The sequence below is a fragment of the Cherax quadricarinatus genome, chromosome 3 (assembly GCF_038502225.1).
Source record: "Cherax quadricarinatus isolate ZL_2023a chromosome 3, ASM3850222v1, whole genome shotgun sequence".
Taxonomy (NCBI): Eukaryota; Metazoa; Arthropoda; class Malacostraca; order Decapoda; family Parastacidae; genus Cherax; species Cherax quadricarinatus.
Window position 1 is genome coordinate 26,753,826 of NC_091294.1, and position 14,149 is coordinate 26,767,974.

The 14,149-nt window shown below is 39.0% G+C and overlaps 1 protein-coding gene across 3 annotated transcripts in view; it reads right to left on the minus strand.

The window, feature by feature from the left end:
• Positions 1-14,149, minus strand: part of LOC128706319 (uncharacterized) — a 213,413-nt gene that overhangs the window by 57,478 nt on the left and 141,786 nt on the right. For all 3 annotated transcript variants that reach the window (XR_011392725.1, XR_011392724.1, XM_070090929.1), the window contains exon 11: positions 4,391-4,494. Coding sequence is in view for 1 of the 3 variants with exons in the window: in XM_070090929.1 (XP_069947030.1) it covers positions 4,391-4,494 (104 nt within the window). In the remaining 2 variants the exon portion in view is untranslated. The remainder of the gene's footprint in view (positions 1-4,390; positions 4,495-14,149) is intronic.

Below are 14,149 nucleotides of genomic sequence, written 5' to 3' on the forward strand. Positions count from 1 at the left end.
AAACTATTTTTTCATAAGAAAAAATAATTTTTTTTTTTTTTGAAATTTGGCCGACCCTGAGAATGAGTTTTGGAGAGGGCCTGTCGACCCTCAAAGGGTTAATAAAGAAAAATTGGATATCAAATTAGGGAGGAGGAGTATGGAAGAAGTGAATTTTTTTTTTTTTCAACAAGTCGGCCGTCTCCTACCGAGGCAGGGTGACCCAAAAAGAAAGAAAGTCCCCAAAAAGAAAATACTTTCATCATCATTCAACACTTTCACCTCACTCACACATAATCACTGTTTTTGCAGAGGTGCTCAGAACACAACAGTTTAGAAGCATATACGTATAAAGATACACAACATTTTTTTATTTTTTATTATCACACTGGCCGATTCCCACCGAGGCAGGGTGGCCCGAAAAAGAAAAACTTTCACCATCATTCACTCCATCACTGTCTTGCCAGAAGGGTGCTTTACACTACAGTTTTTAAACTGCAACATTAACACCCCTCCTTCAGAGTGCAGGCACTGTACTTCCCATCTCCAGGACTCAAGTCCGGCCTGCCGGTTTCTCTGAACCCCTTCATAAATGTTACTTTGCTCACACTCCAACAGCACGTCAAGTATTAAAAACCATTTGTCTCCATTCACTCCTATCAAACACGCTCATGCATGCCTGCTGGAAGTCCAAGCCCCTCGCACACAAAACCTCCTTTACCTCCTCCCTCCAACCTTTCCTAAGCCGACCCCTACCCCGCCTTCCTTCCACTACAGACTGATACACTCTTGAAGTTATTCTGTTTCGCTCCATTCTCTCCATATGTCTGAACCACCTCAACAACCCTTCACAACATATCCCTCCAAACTGGGAGTTGATGTGTCAGCGGATGGATTTATAAAGGATGAGGTTAATCATAAAATTAATGAAGGAAAAAAGGCGAGTGGTGCGTTGAGGTATGTGTGGAGACAAAAAACGTTATCTATGGAGGCAAAGAAGGGAATGTATGAAAGTATAGTAGTACCAACACTCTTATATGGGTGTGAAGCTTGGGTTGTAAATGCTGCAGCGAGGAGGTGGTTGGAGGCAGTGGAGATGTCCTGTCTAAGGGCAATGTGTGGTGTGAATATTATGCAAAAAATTCGGAGTGTGGAAATTAGGAAAAGGTGTGGAGTTAATAAAAGTATTAGTCAGAGGGCTGAAGAGGGGTTGTTGAGGTGGTTTGGTCATTTAAAGAGAAAGGTTCAATGTAGAATGACATGGAGGGTGTATAAATCTGTAGGGGAAGGAAGGCGGGGTAGGGGTCGTCCTCAAAAAGGTTGGAGGCAGGGGGTAAAGGAGGTTTTGTGGGCGAGCGGCTTGGACTTCCAGCAAGCGTGCGTGAGCGTGTTAGATAGGAGTGAATGGAGACAAATGGTATTTGGGACCTGACGAGTTGTTGGAGTGTGAGCAGGGTAATATTTAGTGAAGGGATTCAGGGAAACCGGTTATTTTTATATAGCTGGACTTGAGCCCTGGAAATGCGAAGTACAATGCCTGCACTTTAAAGTAGGGGTTTGGGATATTGGCAGTTTAGAGGGATATGTTGTGTGTCTTTATATGTATATGCTTCTAAACTGTTGTATTCTGAGCTCCTCTACAAAAACAGTGATTATGTATGAGTGAGGTGAAAGTGTTGAATGATGATGAAAGTATTTTCTTTTTGGGGATTTTCTTTCTTTTTTGGGTCACCCTGCCTCGGTGGGAGACGGCCGACTTATTGGAATAATGAAAAAAAAATATACATGAGTGACAGGGGCTGGGTTTGAGTGGGACTTGCATATGAGAGTGGCTAGTTATCAGAACTTATTTCTTGGGTGGTACTGAAAATTGGGTTGGGCAAATGTTTTGTTAGTGGGATGGATTGTAAAGGACCTGCCTAGTATGGGCCAACAGGCCTGCTGCAGTGTTCCTTCTTTCTTATGTTCTTACATATTTGTCCAGGTTGGATAAATACATGAGTGAGAGGGGTTGGATTTGAGTGGGACTTGGACATGAGTAAATAGGATCATTAAAGCTTATTGCTTGGGTAGCATTTATTGTGTTAGTGGGCTGGATTTGTGAAAGACCTGCCAAGTATGGGCCAACAGGCCTGCTGCAGTGTTCCTCCTTTCTTATGTTCTTATGAGTGGGAAGGGTTGGGTATGATTGGTGTTGTGGGTACATAATAAAATAAGAAAGGAACACTGCAGTAGGCCTGTTGGCCCATACTTGGCAGGTCCTTCACAAATCCAACCCACTAACAGAATAAACATATCCAAGCAATAAGCATTGGCAATTCTATTTACTCATCTTGACTGCGATGCATCTTGACAGGTGCATCATTGTCAATGCTGAACACTGACAATGATGCTGAACATTGACAATGATGCACCTGTTGTGCATTCCTTGAGTAATGGTGAAATTAGATGAATTGTGATAGATAAGTAAGCCATATAGATGATATTAGCATCATATTGAAGTATTTTGTCATTCCTCCTGAGAGCAGGAATTGATAAGAACATAAGAAAGGAGGAACACTGCACCAGGCCTGGAAAGGATTAATGTCATTTCAATTAATTTAAGTGAGGAAAATTGACTCAACATACGAACAAATCGGGATACGAATAACATCACAGAACGGATTAAATTCGTAGGCCAAGGTTCCACTGTATTAGTATTCAGTGTAGTAAGTATTTTAAGTAGAAATAAGGTTTATAGAGGTGAGTTGACCTCCTTTTGTAGAAATTTTTAAAAAGTCTGTGTACAGGGTTTTGGAGTGCTGTTTGAAAAAATGGAGGGACCATGAGGGTGAGAGACTGTAACCAAACCCCATTCTCACCCGTTTGTCGGCTTAAGCAGCCTTGTTTTTCTAGTAATGTACATCAATCTGCAGCTAACAAGGTTTAGCAGCAACTAGGCACCCCAGAAGAAATGCCTGAGAATTAGCAGAGCCAACCTGAGTTACTGAGGCAATGATATAGTGCTAGAGAGACCTTGAACACCCTAGCCCTGGAGGATCAGACCAGGCTTGTAATCTGAGATTTTGAGGGCATCTGTAGTACCCCGAAGAAAGAACGTATCAAGGCATTTGAATCAACGGAGGTAACCCCCCAGACAGCATGGTAAAGCAAGGGAGTTCCCTGGGAACTGTGTGGGGGGGAGAAACTTTCCATATCAGCAAGCAGGTTTGGCTACAATATTGGGGATGATCCTAAGACTTTAGGTATTTGCTGCTATTAAAATTTTTTCTTTGGTGCCAACAATTTCAGGAACCCTTGTAGTGTTTTTATTAAATTGTAAGTGATTTTATCTGGGTATGTTTTACTTTGCCCTTTGAGCCATGTATATAAGGTCCATCATTTGTCAGAGGCTAAATTAAATAATATACTATTATCAATTTTTTGGGGAGAGTCAAGGTGCCTACTGCTTGAATTTTCAGGCCATGCTACCCTAAGAGCCAGTACTTATCAGGACCCCTATCTTGTTATAACTATCCTGTATTATTTCTCACTGGGTTTTCTGCTCTAACCCAACCTCCGTATTTTCCTCCCTTCTCCTATGACTGAGGCTATTTTTATCTCTTCCACTATTAAAAGAGCAGGTGGTGGCAGCATACTTCCAAGAGAATAGAGCACTACCTTCTATTCTCTCATATTCTAGTAATTTCCCCCTTTTTTTTATTTGTTTCCGCATATTTTCATATTTTTTTTTTCCACTCCTTGTCTCTACCTGAAGGATCAGACAATATAGCATCGTCTGGTGCTTTGTCGACCCTAAGGTGGGACTGGGATGGAAGTTGCTGCATCTCAACTGGAAACCATTTTCTTTCTATCCTGCATACTCTTAATATGTGCATCATCTTCCTCATAACAGCTCTTAACACTTCTCAACAACATACTGCCTGTTCCAAATACTTGCAACACTTACATCAGTCCTCAATCCCTTCTGACATACACCTTTTTCCAATCCATGAATGCAACAAGTTGCCTTCCCCCTATCTAGGTATTGTTTACTTATATGCTTCAGTTTATACACTTGATCTGCACATTATCTTCCCTTTCTAAATCCATTCTAAGCTGTAATTTTACTTTGTCTTTTCAATGAATTAACAGACTTGCTTCCTTATAATTCTTGCTCTCACTTGCTAGTTTCACTTACCATCATTAAAGGAACCACAAATATCTTATTGCCCCTTTCCTACATTCATACACAAATTAAACAAATGCAACCACTTTAGATAGTTCATTGCAGCTAAACCAGTTAGAGTTGTAAACATGAATGAAATAAATTTTTAAAACTGTGAAGTATCCTCTTTTCAGGGTTTACAAACAAAAATTCTAGTTTATAAGTCTTCATACACAGTTAAACAAATGTCTATTATAAATTTACCCATCAGCCCTTTCCCAGAGTTGTGGTGGACGCTTGAATCTGCAGTCTGAACATCCACCGCCACCTCGCCCCATCTTAGGCGCCAATGAACCACACGAATACATCTGAAACATATCCAGACAGTTATCGAGAAGTATGTCTAAATTAATAAGGATGAAAAGTTGTTTGACTTTAGACTGCAAATATTTCCATAATTCCAACAAACATTGCATTTATGAAAAGTGTGTACAATCATGAGCTTAAAGTTATGTGCACTGAATGTTGCTTCACTATGCTAACTGACAATTCACCTACCCTCTTCAAATCTGGTTATAAAAACAGTCACTAGAAAGCTACACTGTCTAATTTAATATACAGCATTATTTTGGGAACATAAAAACAGTGATTATGTGTGAATAATGGCAAAAGTGTTGAATGATGAAGAAAGTTTTTTCCCTCTCTTTTCGGGTTTTTCTTTCTTTTTGGGTCACCCTGCCTCGGTGGGAAATGGCCGACGTGTTAAAAAACAAAAAAGATAATGTAATGCAATTCTTGGAACAGTATAAAAATTAGTAATGAAATAAAATTTTCTTAGATGTTACCTAAAATTAATACCCCAACAAACATACGTGAAAATTATTTTAGAAAAAAAAAAACATAATGAGCAATGAATATGAACTGAGATTATGCAGCACATCATGTGACAGATAGATTTATTTCTTTGTAAAGGTTACAATGTGTAATTACAATTTTGGTTTGCTAAGTACAAAGAAAGCCACTATCATACCATGGCATTTCGGGAAAACTAATCCTAGTACATAGTAACTACTAAAAACTAGACAAGATAATTGTGATTAACTGTATTAAAATCTTATTTAATCTTAACATACATAATATACAGCAGACCCCCGAGTTTCATGATTAATCCGTTCCAGAGAGTCTGCCGAATGGCAAAATTCACTATTGGTGAATCCATTTTCCCGCTAAGAAATAATGGAAATCCAATTAATCCGTTTCAGACACCCAAAGGTATTAACAAAAAAATTCTTTTTTAAAGATTAAATATAGATTTACATAAAGAAAACAATGACTAATAAATATAAAGCATTAATAAAATGGATAAATGAACATTTAACATCACACTTAACCTTTATTGACTCTTGTTGGTGTATGGAAGACAGGTAGGTGAGGAGAGGGAGGCGAGTTTATTATGCTTCAATATGATGCTAATACCATCTCTATGGCTTACTTATAAGAACATAAGAACATAAGAAAAGGAGGAACACTGCAGGAGGCCTGCTGGCCCATACTAGGCAGGTCCTTTACAATTCATCCCACTAACAAAACATTTGCCCAACCCAATTTTCAATGCCACCCAAGAAATAAGCTCTGATGTGAAAGTCCCACTCAAATCCAACCCCTCCCACTCATGTACTTATCCAACCTAGATTTGAAACTACCCAAAGTCCCAGCCTCAATAACCCAACTAGGTAGACTGTTCCACTCATCAACTACCCTATTTCCAAACCAATACTTTCCTATGTCCTTTCTAAATCTAAACTTACCTAATTTAAATCCATTACTGCGCGTTCTCTCTTGGAGAGACATCCTCAAGACCTTATTAATATCCCCTTTATTTATACCTATCTTCCACTTATACACTTCGATCAGGTCTCCCCTCATTCTTCGTCTAACAAGTGAATGTAACTTAAGAGTCTTCAATCTTTCTTCATAAGGAAGATTTCTGATGCTATGTATTAATTTAGTCATCCTACGCTGAATGTTTTCTAACGAATTTATGTCCATTTTGTAATACGGAGACCAGAACTGAGCTGCATAATCTAGGTGAGGCCTTACTAATGATGTATAAAGCTGCAGTATGACCTCTGGACTTCTGTTGCTTACACTTCTTGATATAAATCCCAGTAATCTATTTGCCTTATTACGTACGCTTAGGCATTGCTGTCTTGGTTTAAGGTTGCTGCTCACCATAACCCCCAAGTCCTTTTCGCAATCTGTATGGCTAAGTTCTACATCATTTAATTTATAAGTACTAGTGTTATGGGCACTCCCAAGCCTCAGAACCTTGCATTTATCAACATTGAACTGCATCTGCCACTTTTCTGACCAAGAATAGAGTTTGTTTAAATCCTCCTGAAGTTCCCTAACATCTACGTTTGAATCAATTATCCTACCTATCTTTGTGTCATCGGCGAATTTGCTCATATCACTAGTAATTCCCTCATCAAGATCATTGATATATATTATAAACAACAACGGGCCCAAGACTGATCCCTGTGGAACGCCACTTGTTACAGATCCCCACTCGGATTTAACCCCATTTATGGACACTCTCTGCTTCCTGTCAGTGAGCCATGACTCGATCCACGAGAGCACTTTTCCCCCAATGCCATGAGCTGCCACTTTCTTTAACAGTCTATGGTGCGGAACTCTATCAAAAGCCTTACTAAAATCTAAGTAAATAATATCAAATTCTTTATTGTGGTCAACAGCCTCAAAAGCTTTACTGAAGAAAGTTAATAAATTAGTTAGACAAGACCGGCCTCTAATTCATCAATTCATCTATTATGACATAATAAACAATATTAATAACATAGAACCATGATATATACTCTAGAATGAATAAAATGTGTCATAATGAATGTGAGGGTAAGTGGAGGAATTGTTGTTGTTGGGTTTATAAGGGCCACTGAGAGAAGCCGTACATATTAGTGGTGGTGGAGGCTGCAACAGAGGCCACCACTTCTGTTCACACTGAAACAATGTACATAATTTATAAATAAGAAATATTTACATTTTAATTTTTAAATAAGTTTATTCATGCAAACATAAATACAGTTACATAGATTATCATACATAGCAGCATGTGTAAAGCACCTAGGATAACTAAAAAAAGTCAGAGTGACTTATTTCCATTCGGGTCCTTTTATATTTACACTTTTATATTTACTTTTATACTTACACTTTTTTATATTTACACTTACTTGGAGGAGATGTTAGTTTAATTAGTTTGATGGAGGAGATGCTGGCAGAGGTTTAGGGTGGTGCAAGATAGCAGGGTGGCATATGTTCAGCGGCCCTATACACCAACAACATTGGACAGTTATTTTTGTCGTTTTTCTATTGCTTAATTGCTTAACTAACTTGCTACACTGTTAATTCTACACTTTATCGCTGGCTGGCACAATAGCCTTAATCGATACCTGCTGCTTTAGTATTGAACATATCGAAGAATCACTGATACACTGAAGAAGGCAAATTCTCCCCTCTCTCTTCCTCCTCAAAGTTTATTCTCTATAAAGATTACAATGTTGAATTTACAGAATTTGGTTGTTGTGTGGTTTACATGTAGTTAAATAATGATTACAGAGTGTACCACTAGAACGCCTAGCATGGCTAGGCATTTCGGGCAGACTTAGTTTAATTCTTTATTTTAAAATATTACAAATTATGAGGTAAGTTGGTATTATGGCTAAGTAACTAAATACTAGTTTGTGAGTTTAGCAATGTGAATGCTTTTGTTTTGGCACAGTACATAGTTTCAGTATTGGAGTATCATAGGATTCATTACTTTAAGATTGAGATTAATATTTCTGTTTATGGTCAAATGGGTGAGTGAGTGTAAGTGTGAACCACCAGGTGGTATTCGTGTAGTTAGTTGATGGGGTGTATCAGGGAGATAAGATGTTTTCTAATGGTAGTTTTGAAGGTGATGAATGTGTCTGCAGTTCTAGAGTTCTCAGGTAGGGTGTTCCAGATTTTAGGGCCTTTGACATACATTGAATTTTTGTAAAGGTTTAGTCGGACATGGGGAATGTCGTAGAGATGTTTGTGTCTGGTGTTATGCCTGTGGGTTCTGTCACAACTATCAAGAAAGCGTTTTAGGTCAAGGTTGATATTGGAGTTTAAGGTCCTGTAGATGTAGATTGCACAGTAGTAAGTGTGGATGTACTGAACAGGGAGTAAGTTTAGATCTATGAAGAGTGGGGGGGTGTGTTGCCAGGGATGGGATTTAGTGATTATTCTTACTGCAGCTTTTTGTTGGGTTATTATTGGCTTTAGGTGTGTTGCTGCAGTTGATCCCCAAGCACAAATAGCATAGGTGAGGTATGGATAAATAAGTGAGTGGTATAGTGTGAGAAGGGCATTTTGCAGCACGTAGTATCGTATCTTGGAGAGGATCCCAACCGTTTTGGATACTTTTTTGGTTATGTGTTGGATATGGGTGCTGAAATTCAGGTTGTTGTCAAGGTATAGGCCTAGGAATTTGCCCTCATTATGTCTGGTAATTAGAGTGTTGTCGATCTTAATGTTAATTTGTGCATCTCCTGTTCTGCTACCAAACATAATATAGTAGGTTTTGTCAGTGTTAAGCGTAAGTTTATTGGCTGTCATCCAAGTCGATATTTTGATCAGCTCCTCGTTAACAATGGTGTTGAGGGTGGCAAGATTAGGGTGACAGATGACATAAGTCGTGTCGTCAGCAAAGAGAATGGGTTTCAGGTGTTGGGATACGTTTGGAAGATCATTGATGTATATGAGGAAGAGCAGGGGACCAAGGACACTTCCCTGCGGAACTCCAGTATCAAGTGGCCGTGTTGTTGATGCTGTGTCTTTAATGGTAACATACTGATACCTATTAGTAAGGTAAGATTTGAAATAAGGAAGCGCATGGCCTCTTATACCGTAATGGTCAAGTTTGTGGAGTAGGATGTCGTGGTCTACTGTGTCAAAAGCTTTTCTTAGGTCAATAAAAATTCCTAGTGGATATTCCTCCACTTTGGTACTTTGCTACGAGTTTTTTCTTGAATTCTATCATGTTTCTCACCTTCTTTACCAAAGGTCTGGCACTAGGAGCTTTCTTTGGGCCCATGGTGGCTTATTTAGCAGTTGCAAGCACAAAAAACAATAGATTATGAAATGTATCGTATGAACCCGTGGGGTGATGGTCACTCGCTGGTAAACAATGGCACTGAGTGTGAATGGTGTGGGAGACTGACTTTGTGTGCGCACTGATGCTGGGATGCCAGGTGGATGCATACCAGACGGTTGCCAAATCACGAGTCCAATCACGAACCGCGAAGCTAAATTTTGGCGAAAAAACTTGCCAAAAGTTGGATTTCATGAAGGTTGCAGCCGCCAAACGGTGGGGGTCCACTGTACATAATATTTACATAATTTCTTTTTTTCTTTAACACATTGGCCATTTGCCACCAAAGCAGGGTGATTAAAAAAAAAAAAAAAAAAAAAAAATGAAAGAAAAATCTTTCATCATCACTCAACGCTTTCACCGTCACTCATACATAATCAGTGTCTTTGCAGAGGCTCCCAGATACGACAGTTCAGATGTCCCTCCAAACTGCCAATATCCCAAACCCCTCCTTAGAAATGCAGACATTGTACTTCCCATTTGCAGGACTCAAGTAAAATATTTATACAGCGGACCCTCGGATTGCGACATTAATCCGTTCCAAAGAGCGTGTCTTATACCGAATCTGTCGTAATCCGAATTAATTTTTCCAATAAGAAATAATGGAAATCCAATTAATCCATTCCAGACACCCAAAAGTATTAAACAAAATAATTTTTTTACATGAAACAGTATACATTTCCCTACACAGAAAACAATGAGACATGCAGAATAAATAAATAATAAAATGACACTTACCTTTACTGAAGACGTATTGATGAGTGATAAGACGGGAAGACACATACCAAGTCCTTATCTGGGGTTACCTCCCTTCTTTGCTTTTTTAATGCCACTAGGACCAGTTTCAGAGTCACTGGACCCCTGTCACACAAAATATCTGTCCAGAGAGATGTGTTTCTGGCATCTCTTTAAGAGTTCCCTAAAATGGGACACAACATTGTCGTTGTAGATGTTGCCAGCACGGCCTGCAACAGCTGTGTCAGGGTGATGTTCATCCATAAATGTTTGCACATAAGAAAGCAGGAACACTACAGCAGGCCTGCTGGCCCATACTAGGCAGGTCCTTCACAAACCATCCCACTAACAGAATCGTATTTGCCCAACCCAATTTTCAATGCTTCCCAAGCAATAAGCTTTGATAATTCTATTCACTCATGTGCAAGTCCCAGTCAAATCAAATCTCGTGTGTGTGGGGACGTACCCTGTCTGGTAAGTGGGGAAGTACCCTGGCTGGTGTGTGGGTAAGTACCCTGGGTGGTATGTGGGGAAGTACCCTGGGTGGTATGTGGGGAAGTACCCTGGCTGCTGTGTTGGGAAGTACCCTGGCTGGTATGTGGGGAAGTACCCTGGCTGGTGTACATAAGAAAGCAGGAACATTGCAGCAGACCTGTTGACCCATACTACCACCCTCTACCACCACCACCACTCATATCTACAAACTTTTTCTTGAATTATATAGTGTTTCTCACCCTCTTTACCAAAAGGCTGGCACTAAAAGCTTTCTTTGGGCCCATGGTGGCTTATGTAGCAGTTACAAGCACTAAAAACAATGGAATAATACAAAATGTATCGCATGTATGAGTGGAATCGTCCTCACTGGCTGTACAAGGAGTGTTGGGGCCGCTCATGGTGTGCGGACACATTCGGGATGAATGACTAACCGAGTTCTTTGTTGTTAACCAAGCCAATATTCTGAAATAAAAGCATTACTTAATCCGAATTTTACGTAATCTGACGGCGTCATAATCCGGGGATCCACAGTACATGTTATATATATTTTATTTTATTTTTTTTTTCAACAAGTCGGCTGTCTCCCACCGAGGCAGGATGACCCAAACAGAAAGAAAATCTCCAAAAAGAAAATACTTTTATCATCATTCAACACTTTCACCTCACTCATACATAATCATTGTTATTGCAGAGGTGCCCAGATACAACAGTTAAGAAGCATATATAAAGATATATAACATATCCCTCCAAACTGCCAATATCCCAAACCCCTCCTTTAACCCTTAACCCTTTCAGAGTCGACAGGCCCTCTCAGAGACTTGTTCTCAGGGTCTGCCAAATTTAAAAAAAAAAAAAAAATTATTATTATTTTCTTATGATAAGATAGAGAATCTTTTCCCGATCATAATGACACTAAAAGTATGAAATTTGATGGAAAACTTACGGAATTATGCTCTTGCAAACTTAGCTGTCTCAACGATGTTTATGCATCGGTGATTTTGCCCACTTTGAGCCATATTTTCGGCCAATTCCCATGTACGTGTCGACAAAAATAATAATTATTTTGCTAGAACTCCATTTTTTCTATCGAATGAGTACAAGAAACCACCCATTTACCGATTTCAACTATCCAATACAGTGGTCAGAATTTAGCAATTTTGCCAATTTCACACAAATTTCAAAAGATGCCAATTTCCGAATAGGGTCCAGAATAAACAAGAAAGACATTCCTGGCACTAAAATAACATTTTCTCTGTTCATTAGTCACATCCCTATGCCCCTCTTAAGTTCTTTTGCTTTCCACTTTGAATTTTTATTCTCACAAAAAAATAGAAGATTTACTGTTATGCAGACTACTGCATTGGTGTAGAAATGATATAAATATTATCAGCGCACTTGTGAAAGAATATCAGACTCACTAGTTGACGTGTATTGGATGCATAGCATGATTTGTTTACTTTTGAACTTAGGCAAAAATCAAACATTTCTGCTACTTTGAGTGCAATTTCAAAGTACGTACTTTTCTTTGTAAAACCAGTCAAAATCATCTCAATTTCTGTAATATGTCTTCCATTCTATAAAATGAGACCAGGAAAACTAGAATACAACAATAAATACCATACGAAAATACAGTGCAAAGTCGCTGTTTTAATCCAAAAACACGGTCCAATTTTTTTTTCTCATTACACACTGTGTGCTGCAGGATTTTTTTTATACCATGCACATTGATCACATAGACCCATTCTTTCATACATAGGCCTACCAGCTTTCTCTCACTAGATTTGAGGGCGCTAGAATTTAGGCGTACTAGTACGTCTAAAACCCTGGTGCATAAGCCGTACTAGTACGGCCGAAACCCTGAAAGGGTTAAACTGTCCAAACAGATCTATGTTCACATGCATAGTGCTCAAAAAGTAGATCTATGTTTTCTTACATATTTTCAAATATAACAAAAAATGTACATCAAAGTTTTTTTACACGTTTTCAAATGTAAAGAAATGAAAAGAAGATCTATGTTTTTTTACATACTTTCAAATGCTGAAAAAAGTAGATCTACATTTGGACAGGTTAAGGGTTAAAGTGCAGGCATTGTAATTCCTATTTCCATTACTCAAGTCCGGCTATATAAAAATAACTGGTTTCCCTGAATCCCTTCACTAAATATTACCCTGCTCACACTCCAACAGCTCGTCAGGTCCCAAAAACCATTTGTCTCCATTCACCCCTATCTAACACGCTCACACATGCTTGCTGAAGTCCAAGCCCCTCGCCCACAAAACCTTCTTTACCCCTTCCCTCCAACCTTTTCAAGGACAACCCCTACCCCGCCTTCCTTCCCCTACAGATTTATACGCTCTTTATGTCATTCTACTTTGATCCATTCTCTCTAAATGACCAAATCATTTCAACAACACCTCTTCAGCCCTCTAATACTTTTATTAACTCCACACCTTCTCCTAATTTCCACACTCCAAATTTTCTGCATAATATTTACACCACACATTGCCCTTAGACAGGCCATCTCCATTGCCTCCAACCTCCTCCTCGCTGCAGTATTTACAACCCAAGCTTCACACCCATATAAGAGAGTTGGTACCACTATACTTTCATACATTCCCTTCTTTGCCTCCATAGATAATGTTTTTTGTCCCCACATATACCTCAACACACCACTCACCTTTTTTCCTTCATCAATTCTATGGTTAACCTCATCCTTCATAAATCCATCTGCTGACACATCAACTCCCAAATATCTAAAAACATTCACTTCTTCCATACTCCCTCTCTCCAATGTGATATCCAGTTTTTCTTTATTTAAATCATTTGATACCCTCATCACCTTACTCTTATCTATATTTGTCAGTTAAAAACAGAATAGAGGACTTAGTAGATGGGGAGTTGGAGGGAAGATGGTGAGAATATTGTGAGGAACTTTTAAATGTAGATGAAGAAAAGGAGGCAGTAATTTCATGCACTAGCCAGGGAGGTATAACATCTTTTAGGAGTGAAGAAGAGCCAGTTGTGAGTGTGGGGGAGGTGTGTGAGGCATTACATAGAATGAAAGGGAGTAAAGCAGCTGGAACTGATGGGATCATGACAGAAATGTTAAAAGCAAGGGGGAGGGGGATATAGTTTTAGAGTGGTTGGTATTTTTGTTCAATAAATGTATGAAAGAGGGGAAGGTACCTAGGGATTGGCAGAGAGCATGTATAGTTCCTTCATATTAAGGGACGGGAGGACAAAAGAGATTGGAAAAATTATAGGGGAAGAAGTTTACTGAGTATACCAGGTAAAGTGTATAGAAGGGTTATTATTGAAAGAATTAGAGGTAAGACAGAGTGCAGGATTGCAGATGAACAAGGAGGTTTCAGAATGGGTAGGGGATGTGTAGATGAAGTGTTTACGCTGAAGCATATTTGTGAACAGTATTAAGATAAAGGTAGGTAAGTTTTCAATGCATTTATGAATTTAGAAAAGGCATATGATAGGGTGGATAGGGGAGCAATGTGGCAAATGTTGCAAGTGTATGGAATAGGTAGTAGGTTACTAAATGCTGTAAAGAGTCTTTATGAGGATATTGAGGCTCAGGATAGGGTGTA